This window comes from Erpetoichthys calabaricus, chromosome 14 (assembly GCF_900747795.2).
Source record: "Erpetoichthys calabaricus chromosome 14, fErpCal1.3, whole genome shotgun sequence".
In the NCBI taxonomy this organism is placed as follows: Eukaryota; Metazoa; Chordata; class Cladistia; order Polypteriformes; family Polypteridae; genus Erpetoichthys; species Erpetoichthys calabaricus.
Genome location: NC_041407.2, coordinates 15,806,445 through 15,824,321, shown reverse-complemented (window position 1 = coordinate 15,824,321; position 17,877 = coordinate 15,806,445). Strand labels below are relative to the sequence as shown.

At 38.8% G+C, this 17,877-nt stretch overlaps 1 protein-coding gene across 1 annotated transcript in view; it reads left to right on the top strand.

The window, feature by feature from the left end:
* rnf213b (ring finger protein 213b) overlaps window positions 1-17,877 on the top strand; it is a 122,975-nt gene that overhangs the window by 2,093 nt on the left and 103,005 nt on the right. Inside the window, exons 2-9 of the mRNA XM_028818325.2 lie at window positions 3,977-4,106; window positions 8,753-9,622; window positions 10,065-10,147; window positions 11,769-11,909; window positions 12,003-12,169; window positions 12,924-13,198; window positions 17,121-17,395; window positions 17,596-17,808. Of these exons, the coding sequence (XP_028674158.2) occupies window positions 4,014-4,106; window positions 8,753-9,622; window positions 10,065-10,147; window positions 11,769-11,909; window positions 12,003-12,169; window positions 12,924-13,198; window positions 17,121-17,395; window positions 17,596-17,808 (2,117 nt within the window). The 5' untranslated portion in view covers window positions 3,977-4,013. The remainder of the gene's footprint in view (window positions 1-3,976; window positions 4,107-8,752; window positions 9,623-10,064; window positions 10,148-11,768; window positions 11,910-12,002; window positions 12,170-12,923; window positions 13,199-17,120; window positions 17,396-17,595; window positions 17,809-17,877) is intronic.

Below are 17,877 nucleotides of genomic sequence, written 5' to 3'. Positions count from 1 at the left end.
TTCCAGTCCCTGGTAAGTGAGCAAGAGATCATGGGTCCTATTGAGGACGACCCTAGCGAGGACTTTACTTAGCACCAAGAGCAGTGTTATTATCCCCCTGTAGTTGTCACAATCCAGGCCATCACTCTTCCCTTTCTAAATAGGGACGACAAGTCCTGTTTTCCAGTCAGTCGGGATGATGCCAGTCTCCCAAATGGAAGAAAAGATTGCATGCAATGCCAGGAGGACAGCCTTACCACCAGCCTAGAGAAGTTCGACTCGGATACCACAACAACAGCATTTATTTCTATAGCACATTTTCATACAAGCAATGTAGCTCAAAGTGCTTTACATGATGAAGAAAGAGAAAAAAGACAAATAATTAAAATTAGGGAACACTAATTAACATAGAATAAAAGTAAGGTCCGGTGGCCAGGGAGGACAGAAAAAACAAAATCTGCAGGGGTTCTGAGACCACGAGACCACCCAGCCCTCCTAACATAAATGACCTCAATCAGTCCTCATTGTATTCAGATCCCTGCAGCTTTCCCCCCCTCAGCTGGTTCACCACCTGTGCAATCGCAGTGAGATTTGATGGTACACAACTAATTGGAGGATCAGCCTCAAGAACTATGGACCTAGAGATGTCCATCATCCTAACTGGAGGATCAGCTTTAAACAGCTGCTCAAAGTAGCCAGCCAAGCGGGTCACAACTGCAGCGTCATTCATAAGGACCGTTCCATCAGCCACCCTGACTCTGACTCTCTGAGACTCAGATTCAGATGTGTGTATTGCTTCGGAGGTGAAACCCTACTGGACCTGAACTGGAACTTCTGAGTAGCAGTCAAGAAGCCTGTGGTCAGAATTCACAAACTGTGCACTTCTGTAGACCCTGCAGTTCTGTAGGAGCCTCCAGCGTCTGCCCACAAGGGTGTGATCGATCTCCTTCACCACACCACCAGTACTAGAGTACCAAGTCCAATGATGAGGCTCAGGGTGCTAGGACCAGGATCCAGTGATCTGCAGCCCCCTGACCTTTTGCAAAATCAAGAAACATGGGAGGTACTTTCACCATGGTTGCCAGACCCATGGGGACCAACACAATCCTCATAGCCAGCCCTGTCATCGCCAGTGGTCACATTGAAATACCCATGACCAGAGGTGTGTCACCTCACAGGCACCCATCAACCACCGAGTGAAGCTGCGAATAGAATGTCTCCCTCACCGAAACATCACTCATTGTGGTTGGAGCATACAGTGAGACAACAGACAAGGCACCCAGAGAGTGCCTTAATCTGAGTCTCATAATACGCTCATTGAAAGGAGTGACATCGGACACCATCAGAAATGGTTGATCCGCCACAACATCAGCTACTCCCCGAGTATGACAGCCATCAGAGCGACCAGACCAATGAAATGACCAATGGCCAGCCACATGTCTGCGTGCCTCAGAGAGTGCCGCCACTGAAATGTGAAATTTATGAAGTGCCTCCGACAGCAGAGGAAGATGATCATCATGCCGGAGAGACAAGACATTCCACATGTCTACCTGGATGGGCAGCCTCAAATTGGGATCCTAGTGCTGCCATGCAGCGGGCGACGCCTCAGCATCACACCAGTTCCTGTCTCCAACAAGCCTAACGTCATTGGCTCTCCGGCGGTTTCGACTCTTCTGGGATGAGGATCCTAAGGGCTTCCCTGATCCCCTTCATAATGCAAGCAGCCTTACTTAGCTGAGCTTCTCCCGCGGCGAGCAGAAGTAAGAAGTCCTGTCTGCCGTTTCAGAGCTGTGTGAAGTTTTTACAGTTGCCGGAGGTCCAATCCTACCACCAACCCCCAAGTTTTCCCTGAAAGTTGGAGGACCGTTTGCAGGGTTGGATGCAGTTTAATGTCATACCCAGGACCAATGTTCTGGAGTGTGGCGCTAAAATGGATTTTGTGTGTTATTCACACCTGCACACATTTGAGGGATAGACACTGGGAGAAGAAACTATGAACATGCCACACTTTTGCTCATTTTCTTTTATCTCAAAATGAAAACAAGAAAAGTTTTTATTATTTGTGGACACCAGGGGGCGCTGCACCTCCCTAAAGCCAACACAGATGCAGACCCAAGTTCAGCAACACACACCATTGTGAGAAACTGTTTCCCACCTGCAAAGTTCTGTACCCAAGTACAATAAGCACAGTTATAAAGTACAAAACAGCACTCCTGCATAAACTTCTGCTTTCTTCTAAAGCAGATTCATTTTCTTGTAAACCAGATTAACCCTGTTACACCTCCATCACTTTGTCTTCTTTCTCTCTCTGTGTCTTCTTTTCTGCCCCCACTCCTTCAGCAAGCTTTGACCCTCTTTCTTCCGACTTTGGCTCTCAGGGTAGTGGCAGGCAGCTCCTTTTAAGTAGTCCTCGGAAGTTCTTCCGGTGTCCCGAAGGCTTGGCCCAGGAGCACTACCGGGTAAGACTGGAGCCCCATGAAGTAGGGCTCCCCAGTCCCTGTAGCACCCAACAGGGTAGAGTCAAATAACTCCAATTCCCATGATGCCCTATGGGAAACCATGGCACCATTGCAACCCAGGAGGGTGCCATCTGACGTTCTGGGGGAGGATGTGTCCTAAAGAGGCTGCCTTACACGTTATGGGTGTCCCGGCTGGGTAAAGCTGTCGGCTGTCCCTTACATATTTTATTTTTTTGCAAAAATCAGACAATTTTGCCCAACTTCACTTGTCCATTTCCTTTCTCCTAATGCACCCTAATACAATGCCCAGATCTGAATGCCTCCTTGGTGACACTGCTGGTTAACTTTCTCTGTGTGAAGAAATTCAATTGAATTTATCCTTGCGTTGTTTTCTTTTCTTCACTGAATACAGATTCAAAAGGCTTATACATGTTTACAACTGCAGAATCTCTTTTTCGTTCTCTCTGGCTTATCCAAGTTTTCTGCAGTGGTGGTTTACCTCTTTTTTCCATTTCTAGTCATCTCTAGTCTCCTACATAAGACTTCACCACCACACCCGTCCATTTGTTTATTGGTTTTGCTCTCATTCTCCATCTCTAATATTCTTCCTAGTACACTGTTATGTGTCTAGCCCACTCTCTCCTTCATCTTCTACCATATCCCTTTCACCTTTTGCACTCCCACTAATGTACTGACCATATTTTCTGTTCAATCCATTTTGTTCATGCATTGCAGCACTTTCATCTTTTCAACTTCCTAAAGCTTCTGCACAATGCCACATTTCTGGTTTCACATCTGCTTTGTGTTTTTTACTTTGATCTTGCCCAATATCCTGTTGTCAAAGAGTAATCTGCTGCACTCTCTCCAGTTTGTCCTTCTCACTCCATTTCTGACAGCAGCCTACTGTCCCTTGGATTCATTAACTCTAAGTACCAAAAGGGCTCCACTTCTTCTACCTCATCTGCAAACAGCTTCTTGTTTCCATTCAAATCCTGTCCACTATGTTACAGAACATTGAGCTGCTTATCATTATACCATTTATAATACAAAAACAGTAAATTATTAAAACATACAAAAGATACAAATATCCAAGTTAAATTGTACACACAGTAAAAACATGAATGAATCTCAGTGATCAGCATAAACAAATCAGAGCAATATGCATTGCCATTAACATAATAACAGATATAGCCAGTTGACAATGAAAAAGAACGAAGCAAAACCAAAAAAAAAAACATAAAAACAAATGTTTTGTCCCTTTAATGTGAAATGTCCTCTTAATCATATTCCATCTCTGCCTTTGTGCCCATGTTGAATATCATATTTTAAATTAACCACCGACATCAATCTTTCTTACAGCCTTCATAATTATAAACCACAGGAGAGCTCATTTCATTTTATCAGAGTTGTTAATTATTCTGCTTTGCCTGATGCAAGTGTACAGGGCTAGGTATGGCTCTGAGAATACCTAAATGAAAAAAAGTCTAATCAACTATTCTATCACTATTATAAACCCTATTCATGTTCTTACTCCTTAGTTGTAGCCTGCTTTAGGCAATTCATCATCACGTTAAAATGGAAAAGGTTGGAGGGACCTCAGAAGGGCCAGAGAGTCGGTCAGCTACAGGGGAAGAGACTCCTGCCGGAAGATGTGCTGCACTTGAAGAGGTAAGTCACATATGTGATAAGGGAGGCTGTTGGTCTGATTTTCATAGTAAAAGAGAACAATGACATAAGATCAGTAGCAGTATTATGACACACATAGAGTACAATGACATTCTCAACTGCATGTTTGAACAAAATGCAATATGTCACTACTGTAGTGGCCATGATGATTAGTAGCTGATGAAGTCACTTAAAGGAATATGATCACGGATGTCCTCTACAGGAAGGCCAGAGCAAGCTCTCTTACCTCAAAAGACTCAGATCATTCAACATACTGTATGTAGTGAATTGCTGTCTGTGCTCTATCAGGCAGTCGTTGCCAGTGTCTTCTTTTTTGAGGCCGTTAGTTGGGGAGGCAGCGTGACAGACAAGAACACGAAGAGGCTGGACAAGCTGGTGAAGAAGGCTGGACAGGACTGTGGAGTCCCTGGGAATTCTGGTGAAAAGGTGTATGGGGAAGAAGGTACAGGCCATCCTTGGCAGTAGCAGTCATCCTCTTTACTACATCTATGTATTTTGGTGGGTCACAGAAGTAAACGCAGCAGTCGTCTTATTGCACTGCACTGCAGAACAGAACACTTTAGGAAATTGTTCCTACTGCTGTGAGATTTTATAACGCTGTTGTCAATACAAGTGATTCATGACCTGGTCACCACTCTACCCTCCAACACCATAACAATGAACCCATTTGTACTTTTTATTTATTTATGTTTGTTCACCATGTTTTTATAATAATATTTAACAATTTTTAATAATTCATTACATTTATATAGCGCTTTTTTACTAATGTGTCTGAGCTACTGGACTCCTGAATTTCCCTGAGGGGATGAACAAAGTATCTATCTATCTATCTATCTATCTATCTATCTATCTATCTATCTATCTATCTATCTATCTATCTATCTATCTATCTATCTATCTATCTATCTATCTATCTATCTATCTATCTATCTATGACCAGTTTTTGTGTCTGTTTCTTATTGTACATTGTAATTATGGCCATGAAAAGGAGGGAGATCACAAATTTCCCAATACAGTGTACTTCAGTGTAGACCAGCTTCAGCAACAGCAAACAAATGCTCTCTTGTAGGACAGAGAAATACTGAAATGGCATCAGGCTTTTAAATTGAAGACCTGCCTCACTCCTCATTCATTGTTCATTAAGTCATAACTGCAGTACTTGAAGTTGAAACTGCACCATTAAGCTGATATTCTGCTTGTTGAAGAACATTGTATGTGTATGAATGCAAAGCATAAATTTCACTCAATAATGTTATTATTCACTTTTGTTGACTGTTTAATATATATCTATACATCGCACGACCACGCTCCGCCATGTTGATGTGACGTGAAGTACCACGATAGCCAAAGAATGAATTATGACTAAGCAGGGTTCTCGGCCACCTCATGATGGGGAAAGCAGGTCTTCAGTTCTGTCTTGCAGTGAACATTTTCAGGAAGCGATTTATTTAACAGCATTTTAACCAAAATACATGCGTTTGGGGCATTATTAGCATACAACTGGATACCCAGCATTTGTATCATGCAACATGTGTAATTTGAGATTTTTTCATGGATGTTTTAATATTGTTGCTGTTGCTTAAACTGGTTCATCATTCAAGTCCATTGTATCAGGAATTTTGTGATCTCAATTCTATATGAAAACACAAAGTTGTTTTTAGCCATCACTATCAAAAACAATGGATAAGTAACAGATAAAAACATAAAATCAGCATTTTTAGTGGAGCGCTCCTTTAATGCATTTCCTGCTTCCATCACTCAGAAGAGTCTTCACTTGAAAAACATTACTGTGAACAAGCGAGTTGTAAGAACCTTTTGCACCTGACGCAAATGTGAGGTCCAGATTGCCTGCCTACAGTTCATAAAGGTCTCTCTGTTCTCATCACACGTCCAGTTTACAAGGCTACACTTTCTCAGTTCTTTACAAGAACATCCATTCAATTGAATTTCAATACTTCGTATTTTGGTCATTATGAATCAATTTTGTTGTTTGAACATTTAAATAATTTTAACAGAGGGAGGTCATTCAGCCCAATGATGCTTGCCAATTGTATTCGCTTAATTTTTCTAAAATCATCTCGTCTAGTTTTAAATACCACTTGGCAAATTATTCCATTCGTCTATGGTTCTCTGTTAACGTTTCTTTCAACTTTAGCAAGTCAGCCTTTCTGTGTTCTTATTGAAGAACTTAATATGAAGTATTAACTGGGATCCATTGTACTAATTAATTTCATAAACATAACTTCAATCATATCATATTTTACTCTCTATTTGTTTAAAGTGAAAAAGTCAACTCCTCCGATCTTCATTCATCGCTCCAACCTCCTCTCTAAACTTTCCTTCTGTGTCTTTGCACATAGTACTCCAGATAATTCCTCACTAGTGTATTAGATATCTCAATTTCCCTTAACTTGTACTCTACATATTGTGCTATATAACATGATACCCTAACAGCCTTCTTAATCACTTTTGAACACGGCCTGGATGTAGACAGAAACAAGTGCAGTATGACTTGTAGGCCTTCTCATACGTTGTATTTTTCATTCTCAGTACTTCATTGTTATTTCAATTTTTTTCTTCTACATATTTGCCCAATTTTTTCAATCCAGATTCCCCTGAAATGAGCCAGCAGATTCCAGGTTATTTGTCCTTCCACCTTCTTTAATTATTTGTAAACTTAATAAGCTTGTTTTTTATTATCTTATATAGTTCATTTATTTATTAAATAGAGCAGCAGTCCCATCAATTCTGTAAAAGTTCCTTTAACTGTAACTCTTTGTTCTCATTGTTGAAGTCAATTTTTCACCCATCTACACACTTTGCCTTGAATTTCCACCTTTAAATAAATGACTAACATCTCGTATGTGATATATTATCAAAAGGTTGCTGAAAATCCAATTAAAAAATATTATATGTAATACATATAATCACATGCTACTAGACCAGGGGTGGGCAAATTCATTCCTGGAGGGCCGCAGTGGCTGCAGGTTTTTGTTCCAACCCAATTGCTTAATAAGAAGCACTTATTGCTCTAGAAATTCTTCTGCTTCATTTTAGTTATCTCCCTCGTTAAGATTATGAACCCTTATTGCTTATTTAAGTCTTAAACAGCTGCATTCTTGGTTTTTAATTGCTCCTTATTAGCAATAAGATGCAAATGACAAAAGAAACCAGCAGTTATCCATTTTGCTTGTTACCCTTTACACCTGTGTGTATTTATCGTGCACTATTTGGTTTAATTAAATACTTGGAAGGAAAGAGAAGAGAAAAAAGTGAAGGATTGTGAATTACCCATCCGTTTTACACTTCAAAGTATTTGGATGATATCCTTAGAATGGAAAAAAAAATCTAGGATATGAGAATGACTTGACATAGCAGAGTTAAAGCACCAACAAGCCATGAAATGTAATTATTGGCAAGGATTGTTTTCTAATTAAAGCAACTAGGTTGGAACAAAAACCCGCAGCCACTGTGGCCCTCCAGGAATGAATTTGCCCACCCCTGTACTAGACAGATAGATACTATGTACAGAGTCGACGAGATCATCCATTTTGTCGTTGAGATGGGTAGATTTACGCAGTCTAGCTGTTAAGGTGCAGTCTTTGAGCAGGATACAGCTGAAAATCAATCGCAATGTTTCTCATTCCCTGCTCTTGCACCCATAAAGTAAGTGACTGAAGAAGTGTCAGGATGTTATGATGGCTTCAAAGTGTACTTATTCTTCTTTGAGAAAACCCAAAGCCTTTCCCTTCTCCAATTCTCATGATAGCACATCCCCCTGTACTGTATATCCTCATCAGACCGATTGATTCATTTTCAGTTTGGTTCATTTTTCAAAATTCACAAGCTGCACAAAGCTTTAAAGAGTTGGTTCTGGTGTACGTAAAGAGGCCAGATTGGTTTATTTAAGATCAGTGGTGTTCAAAGATTGCATCAAGTCCTCCTCATTGTACCAGATGCTCGGAGAACAAATGATCTTTTAGCAATCAGTAAATATCTGTGGAGTGTCACATATCTAGAGGTGCTACCTCACAGCTCCATGAACCTGAGCTGATAACCCAACACAAGCATCATCCGTGTGGAGGGTATGCATTATTTCTGTCTTTTTCAGGGTTTTATAATTTGCCCCTACATTATACAAATGTGTGTGTTAATTTGGAAACTCCAAATTGACTCTGTTTAAGTAAGCTTGTATAAGGTAAGTGAGTTTATTGGCAAAGCAGGTTCAGAAAATGGATGATGGATGGATAAATATGTTTGTTTCAACGCAAGGAAGAAAAAGTTAGCAGCAAACTGCAGTTAACTGAAGTGGAAAACACTCAGTGAAAACACAATGATTATGTTTAACTAGATACAAGAGTGTTCTAGTCATGCATTCTAACAATTTTCAAGTTTTACTCTTATGGGGTTTTGCATTTGGAAAGTTGATAGCCAGGGGTGTGCAGCTGAAAATGGCAATCCAGAAATCACTGCACCTGCTTAGGTGATGGCTGTCATTGCAGTTGGCAGGTCTGAACATTAAAGAGGGTCACAGGGAGGATGTTTTTTGATTACTGAAGCTTGATAGCAGTGAATGTTGTTCACACTTTTTCATATTTCATATCTGTATTCATACTATTTTTTATTAGCAAGAAACAAAGCGAAAAAAAAGACATCACAACAGGAAAAGAAGAAAAAAAAATAGACTGGAAACCACAGAAGAAAAAGCTAACCCGGATCCGAACGTTATCAAAAAATCATTTTCAGATGGGCATCAAAACATTTGTCAATGCCTAGAGAAAGAGCCATCAAAAACCAGCGCAAATCTTGCTGGAATGGACAAGCAAACTCAGACAGACAGTCAAGAAGATTGTGAAAGATGCAGGCACACAAAAACCAAACACAAGGAAACCCAAACACCAGCAAACAATATGCAAGTGGAAAACAAGGAAACACAGACCGAGGAAAAATGTCTGAATACCGGGAGCTTTATTTACAGTGACCCAAAAGACAAACCTAGAGACCACCCAAAGGAACCCGATGACCCAGCACAGAAACCTGGAGAGCAAAAACAAAGCAATATGAATGAGACTAAAAGTGCTGGTGATCGAAAGGAGAAAACTGAAGGACAGGCAGAAAAAGATGAACATCAGCAGCAGGATTCTGGAGACCAAATGGCAAAAAATATGAATGAGACTAAAAGTGCTGGTGATCGAAAGGAGGAATCTAAAGGACAGGAGCAAAAAGGTGACTGTCCACAGGAGGAGTCTGGAGACCAAAAGCCAAAAAATATGAATGAGACTAAAAGTGCTGGTGATCGAAAGGAGGAAACTGAGGGACAGGAGCAAAAAGAGGAACATCAGCAGCAGGATTCTGGAGACCAAAAGCCAAAAAATATGAATGAGACTAAGAAGCAGAAGCAAAACCAGGAAAACCAGAAACAGATGTTAGAGGACCAGAAAAATATATCTGAAGGTCAGCAACCAACATCAAGATGTAAGCAGGACAGGAATACACAGGTAATTGTGTTATCCAATATTAACCATTTTTAGTTACTCCTTAGGGAATAGTAATGGGATAAAGCTCCAAAACTCAGACACAGCAACGTCTATACATTGCTTTTCTCGGAATGTCCATATAATGGAGTTTCTTTGTTTAGAAATGTCTTCAGACATCCTATACGAGAGAGTCGGCAAATAAAAGATAAAGGTCTAGGGAAATTATTCTTATTGTAGTACAAACCTTTCAAGTGGACTGAACTCTGCTCTCCTTTATTCTCACAACTTCATATATTCGGATCCAAGAAGTATATCTTACTAATATTACATACCAAGAATATTTTGAAAAACCTAAGCTCACTACTACTTGTAACCTGTCCAATATAAATACAAAGAAAGAAAAATATTAAAATGATATTTGCTGTTGAGTCTCTCAGTGCAGTGTGTTTTACCATCCTTACAGGATTCAAAGATGGACAGCAATGAAGACAGAAGCAATGCCAATCTGAAACAGAGAGAGCAGGACAAGGTTCATGCAGCACACAGGTGGGGTGACTTTGGAACTTGTGAGCATATCAAGGTTATTATCGATAATGACACTAAAATGACTAAAAAGCATTTTATTAAATAAAAATGAAACTAAATCTGAGTGAAAAATTAAAACTATACTGATATTAAACAGTTAACTAACATAAAATAAAAATAGCTAGAAACAAAAACATGTTGCTTCTTATTTTTAAACGAATCAATTGTCATAACATACTGTTGACCGATGTTCTCTGTGAGGTGTGGATGGGCACAATTTAAGTTTCAGCTTACAACAGTAACACAGAAAGCAGCATGTCTGGAGCTCCCCTTGCTGACAGCTTCTAAGAAGGTATGGCACAATGGCCAGCAATTAGTGTTTTAAATGTGACTTGGAGAGCTCATTGGCAAATTCGGTGGTAAAAAATGTCCCTCTTTTATATGTCCTTTACATGAAGAAAAAACAAAAACATAACAGAACACAACTCAATCAAACAAATAAGAATAACATAGTAAGTGCAATAATGTGCAACAAAAACAGTCCAACAAAAAAAAACCCTCAGCATTCAGGTGAGCATTCAAAAAAGTTAAAATGTTGACAATAACATTAAAAAGTAAAACAATGTATACGTAGCACCCAGAATATTTATCCTACGTCTGAATATCTTCGATTGCACACTTATCTCTCTATTATGAAAAAAAATCTTGGAAGGAGACGAGATGTGATGTTCTTGGAGACATGTCAGTAAGTTACCTGTATTTATTATTTCAAATGGATGTTGCCGTAGAGCAAAAATGAAATATTGTAACAAAGACTGTAACAAGGGAGTTTGCATCAATGAATATTATAAATGAGCGTCAGTAGCGTCACTTCCCTTTTGCAAATTGATTTTAATGAGAACTTAAATGTTAGATTTTACCTGAGAGGCTCTGAAATTCACTAAAACTGTATCTGCCAATCACTGTGTACCAGTCACACGCACTGCAGGCAGCGTTGTCAGCAAAGCCAAGAAATTTACATTTGATTTAAATTTTTCTTGTGTGGGATGTGTTTTTATCACTGTCAAACATAGATGTCAGAATTATAAATAGATACAAATTCAGTTTTGTTTTCTGTGGTATCCGAAATGATAATTACTGGGTAAAGCAAGTAAATCATGCTATGTATCTCCAGACAGAAGAGCAGCTTCAGCGACAGACTGCTGTCACTGTCCTGCTCCACAGACAGATTGAGGAGATCGTTCCTCCCCCAAACTATGCGACTCTTTAATTCCACCAGGGGGGGGTAAACGTTAATATTTAACATTATACATAGTTATTGTCTGTTTTTTTCACCTGTATTATTATCATTCTTTAATTTAATATTATTTATTGTATCAGTATGCTGCTGCTGAAGAATGTGAATTTCCCATCGGGATTAATAAAGTATCTATCTATCTATCTATCTATCTATTACAAATGCTATATACCATAAGACTAATTGAAATAAATATCTAAGTTTTAGTTGTGCTGTCCGTACATTGGCATATACCTTGTTAATAATTTATATCTGCCTGTTAGACATGTCCATGTTTTGTAGTTTCTACAATGGAATGCACTGTACCTTCAAATTATTTGTGAAAACATTTTTTTTTCTTTTTAGGAAAGTATCTCCAGGTAGAGAACATCTTACCATTTACATTCACTTAGTCCTGAGCAAGAACTTCAGGTTTAACCAGAGTCAGGACCATCTGGTGGTCCATACTGGAGACAGTAGCTTCCATGTTAAGATTAGTTTCTTCAAGTAAGTTCTCAAAGCAGTTTCAAAGAATATATTGGGTGCTTTTTACAAGTATTATGGCCACTATGTTTTTCTTCATGTGTTTTCCTTCTGCAGAGGAATTAACAAACAACGTTACTTGGTTGAAGGGTCAATATCCTTAGATGCAAAGGAACTCAGAGGAAAATTTTTTAAGTATCAATATGCAGTACAAAAGAAAACCACATCGATTCTGGAAATGGCTGAACACATTTTGTGTATCCGAGAAGTCGACCAGTGTACCGGTATGTGGCCTAATACCACACTGCTTTAGAAGATTTGGAAATACTGTACAATCCAAATGTTGTAGGCAATCTTATTTTATTGAAGTCAATCATGCAAAAGAAGCAGCAAGAGTTCTTATGTTTAGACATCTTCTTTTACCTGTTCAGTTTGTAATCTGCATTCTTTTCTGTGCTTGATTCTGCATAATGCATTTGGTTTATTTTGCATCGTGCTGTTTTATATAATGATCTTGAACAAACTAACAAATGCACTTTATTTTATATAGCAGCTTTAATTGTAATCAATATTTCATAGATATCTCCATTTGCTTTCATTGCCTTCATATTTGTACAGAATTTTTTGAACACTGGCAAATGGATAACTGGTGAGAACTGGATCTGCTACAATCTTAGTAGACAACACTGCATATACTGTAATATTCCTGTGTCTAAAAAGCGACCACATGGTACCAAGCACAGAAATGAGTGAAGAGACATGTTTTAAGGTTTCAAAGTGCATTTTAAGTACAATCGCAAAGCACTATACATAAGATGCATAGTTTAGTGTCTAACTATGGGTGCTGCACTAATGTAATTACTTAAGGAAAAAAGTATCATATTAAAGGTCAGAGGTAGGTTAAAACATTAAAACAAATTGTGTTCTCACTTTCACATTTTTTATCTGGAGTGCAGCTAATTTTAAAGAGCGTCCATTTCTTTCTTATTAGTGATGACAGCTGATGTACTCAGCAATTTGATGTTCCTTTCCTTCCAGAGATTCATGTATACGAGGGCTACATTGATTCACTGCAGCCCAAGAACTTCATTAATACAATGATGAAAATGTTTATCTCACCTGAAATACCGTCAATGAGACAAACTGCTTGGAAAGATCTATTGGAGAGAATCTTTCAAAAACTGGAATTGTCAAGTATGAAAAGTAGAGAACATTTTCTTCAAAACCTTTGGCACTTCACTGAATGTTTTGCCATGTCTGGGCAGAGGGAAATTTATCCACACGCATCAGTCATACAGCCAATTACTTTAAATGTGAGTATTATTTACCTTTGTTGTTTTGCTGCTGCTCATTCCAGTCAAGTTTTTCAGTCCTTATATCATTAGTTGTATTAACATCAGCTTCAAGATTACAACACGTCCTGAAAACCAGTATTAATCTGCTATGCTAGATAAACATTTTATTTTTTGCTAGTTAAACATGTTTTCAGTAGGTGCAGGATGCTGTGCAGGTTTGGCCTCTGAATTTTGGAGACATTTTTTAAAACCACATTAACACCCTGCACTACCAGCATCTTCTCACAGCACTACTCAGGCACAAATTGTAAGATGGTTATGGAGCTGGGATTTCAACTAACAGCCTAACGGTACTAATCCAGATGTGGATAAGTCGGTTCCATTCAAACCGTAGTGTCTGCAGATTTAAATTCCAGCTAAATTACTTCACCTTCTTCACTGGATATTTTACACTCCAGTAAATGTTCAAATCCGCAACAGCTTTTTATTTGTATGAAACAGAATACTTTTCTTTTTCCCTTTTTAAATTCTCACATATATGGATGTTTTGTCTTACTTTTTGCTGACTTATAATATATGATAAGTTTATGATTAGAAGATATGTGTGCAAACAGACCTGTGTGACTTTCTGGAGAAACCTAAGCTTTTAGTCTCCTCTTTGGTAAGCAGAGGATATTTAATGAGGCTGACTGGGAGAAAAGACGAGGTCAAGATATTGTAAAAAGTCAAAAAAATGGAGATTGTTTGTTTATATGGGCGACAAAAGCAAGATGTTAAGCAGAAACTAAGGTCAAAATATCAAAGGTCAAAGTTGTAACCAGAAGAGTAAAAACAAAAAGGATTTGAACTTTAAGCAGACCTATAAATATCTGGGAGTGCAGCTGGATGATAAATTAGACTGGACTGCCAATATTGATGCTCAGTGTAAGAAAGGACAGAGCCGGTTATACTTCCTTAGAAGGCTGGCGTCCTTCAACATCTGCAATAAGATGCTGCAGATGTTCTATCAGACGGTTGTGGTGAGCGCCCTCTTCTACGCGGTGGTGTGCTGGGGAGGCAGCATTAAGAAGAGGGACGCCTCACACCTGGACAAACTGGTGAGCAACGCAGGCTCTATTGTTGGCATGGAGCTGGACAGTTTGACATCTGTGGAAGAGCGACGGGCGCTGAGCAGACTCCTGTCAATCATGGAGAATCCACTGCATCCACTGAACACGATCATCTCCAGACAGAGGAGCAGCTTCAGCGACAGACTGCCGTCACCGTCCTGCTCCACTGACAGATTGAGGAGATCGTTCCTCCCCCACACTATGCGACTCTTCAATTCCACCCTCGGGGGGGGGGGGGGGGGGGGTAAACGTATTGTCTGTTTTTACCTGCATTATTATCAATCTTTAATTTAATATTGTTTATTGTATCAGTATGCTGCTGCTGGAGAATGTGAATTTCCCCATGGGATTAATAAAGTATATCTATCTATCTATCTATCTATCTATCTGTCTGTCTGTCTGTCTGTCTGTCTGTCTGTCTGTCAACTACACTAAATTATCTATCTATCTCTCTATCTAGCTGTCTGTCTGTAATCATGTCAACTATCTATCTATCTATCTATCTATCTATCTATCTATCTATCTATCTATCTATCTATCTATCTATCTATCTATCTATCTATCTATCTATCTATCTATCTATCTATCTATCTATCTATCTATCTATCTATCTATCTATCTATCTATCTATCTATCTGAAAGGCATGTAAGGTGAACTTGGAGAGAGAAGTGCTTCTATGGACGACCTTCTAATCCAGCCTGAATTAGTGTTAAGGTTGTATCCTCTACAAACCCCCATCCACCGACTGCAATGGTGGCCCTTGTGACAAGATACAAAACACACAGCACCAGTTGAGAATTCACAGTTAACCTAACATGTATTTCTTTACGGATATGGAAGAAAATAAAAATGTCTGGAGTGGAAAACCCACAACAAAAGAGGAGAACTTGTAAACTCTACAATAAGGGTGACTGGATGTGATGTTTAAGCTTGGGATGCTAGATCTGTGAGGTACTTGCTCACATAAAATAATGAAAAATATTCTTTTAATGTAAAATAATCTAATAAACTGAGGAAAAAAAATTAAAGGTTATTTGCACGCTGAAAAGAAAAGAAGGTAAAAGACACCGCATTTTGGCTGTAAAGCCTTCATCAGTTGTGTACATGCTGACTCAGGCCATCACTAGTTTGATATAAATAACTAGCAGATATGCACTCAGTCATTGAAAGGAATTTTTCTAAGGATTATAACCGGAAAATATCAAAGCAGTAATAATGACATCTAAGAAATATCTTATTGCATCTGTGGATTAATGAAAGCAGGATGTTGTTCTTTCTTTTCTTTATATAGAAGCAATTTTCTAAACTTTTTGCAAACTGTCTATATTGTCAACTAAGGGGTCAGATGCTACCTGGCAGAGCTTGCCATTAACAGGACAAAGATTTATGGAACTTTACACAAGAGACAGTGTCCATCTGTGTGTTCCCCCTCCATTTTAAATGTAAATCCTTTTTTTTTTCTACACAAGGATGTAGAGTCAATCAAAATGAGTGTTGATGGGAGTTCAGGCTCTGTCATCTCACATGACCAAATCTTAGACAAAATTAGCAATGTGTCCCCTAAGAAGAACAAATTAAACATTAGAAAAAGCAAACAACTTCCATTGTGAAAATTCTAAAAGAATGAGGAAGCTTTACCAATCGCAGCAGGTCAGTCAGATGTCTGAGTTTGCCTTTTAAAGTCGGCCCCGGCCATCAAAACACCAACACCTAAAGAAGTTGCAGACACAAATAGCTTATTGCCCAAGGCAACTTTGTTAAGGTAAAACTCAAAAAACATATTTCATTTTATTTTGTTATTACATTTTATTTTTGTGGGTAGATAGTAGTTCCTTAATAAATGAAAATCACATTGTCTCCTTTGTGTCTATATTTTTTAGGAAAAAACAGAAACTATTCAGTCAGTCACTCATTCTCCAACCCACTATATCCTAACACAGGGTCACGGGGGTCTGCTGGAGGCAATCCCAGCCAACACAGGGCACAAGGCAGGAACCAATCCCAGGCAAGGCGCCAACCCACCGCAGGACACACACACACCAAGCACACACACTAGGAACAATTGAGGATCGCCAATGCACCTAACCTGCATGTCTGTGGAGGTTTGGGAGGAAGCCCACGCAGACATGGGGAGAACATGCAAACTCCACGCAGGGAGGACCCGGGAAGTGAACTACCACTGCGCCACCATGCCACCCACAGAAAATATTGAATTTATCAATTACATTTAACAAGTCTTAAACTATAATTATGAACCAACCTAGTTGTCAAAATACAATTCATTGTATTATGACTGTAACTGAAGTATCATCATGGCTGTTGTAAAGTTCTTTGAGTGAAACACCAATGTGCTGATGTGTTTCTGGACCTTACTTGATTTTCTTGTCCTGGAAACAGGACCACAAAAACTGAAGAATTCTTTAGATGCAGAATTAGTGACTAAAGTACACATACATGTATGTTTTTAGAAATACTGAGAGACATGGAAATGTTATTCAATTAATCCAAATGTTTTTTTAAAACTTTAGGTTAAACTGTTCAGGTTCAGTAAAAATTACTTGTTGTATTGCTAGTTGAGACACAGACCATACGTTTTGAGAAATTTTTTTTTTACTGAACCACAAACTCTCTGAGTTGTTTTGCCATCCCTTAATGTCACAGTGGGACGTATTGACTTGCTCTAAGGCACACAGACAAGTGGTGCAACCTCTTGATGTAAAATGTTTTTATTTCTTTATCTTATACCACTAGACTACACTTTCATATGTAGTATTAATTTAATCATAAGCTCATACAGTTAAAGAATCCTGATGTACGTACCTCTTTTTAGCAGTTGAATGAGATGATTCTGGAGCAACTTTTTCAATTCCTGGAGAAGCAAACTCAAATCAACAGTGTGACATCTCCAAACAGTAGACCTGTGGTGAAGAAGAACTCTGTGGTGGCCATGTTGTTTGCTTTCCAAGTGATTGAAAATTTCAGACTACAGCCTAGTGGAAAGCAGTGGGCACAGGTCTGTCGGCTATCATTGTGCCCAAATCTTACTTTTGAGGAGCACAGAAAAGATCTGGAAGAAGCTATGGCGGCTTTTGAAAACACCAAATCGTAAGCATGGTTATTTGATACCTACCTGTTTTTAAGAGCACTTGAATTATCTATGCAAAGCACAATTAACTAAGGAGATATGTGATGTCAGATGATTTACCAGTGAAGATGTGTGCATAGTACGTATGTGTGTTGTGAAATTTGTTAACTGGCCTCTTTGTAAGCTTCCAATTAAGTATTTCTCCATCTTTTTTGTTTAGAGTAGTAATTCGCTTGATGAACACGTGCATAATAAAAGCAGTGGCAGAGGTGGCTTTGTTGGTCCCGCTTCTGCACACACTGCCAGCACATACTGAAACTTCTAGCCAACCTGAAGATGGAAGGTCAATGTCAGAAGAGCGATGGGCTGGACTGGAGAGAGTGAAATTTCAAAACCTGAGAGAAGAGCTAAAGAGAAAGCCTGACAAGACAAAGTACAATATCTTGCTTTTAAAATTGATATGTAAATGTTTATATGTTTTTCATGTAAAATCCATAAGCTA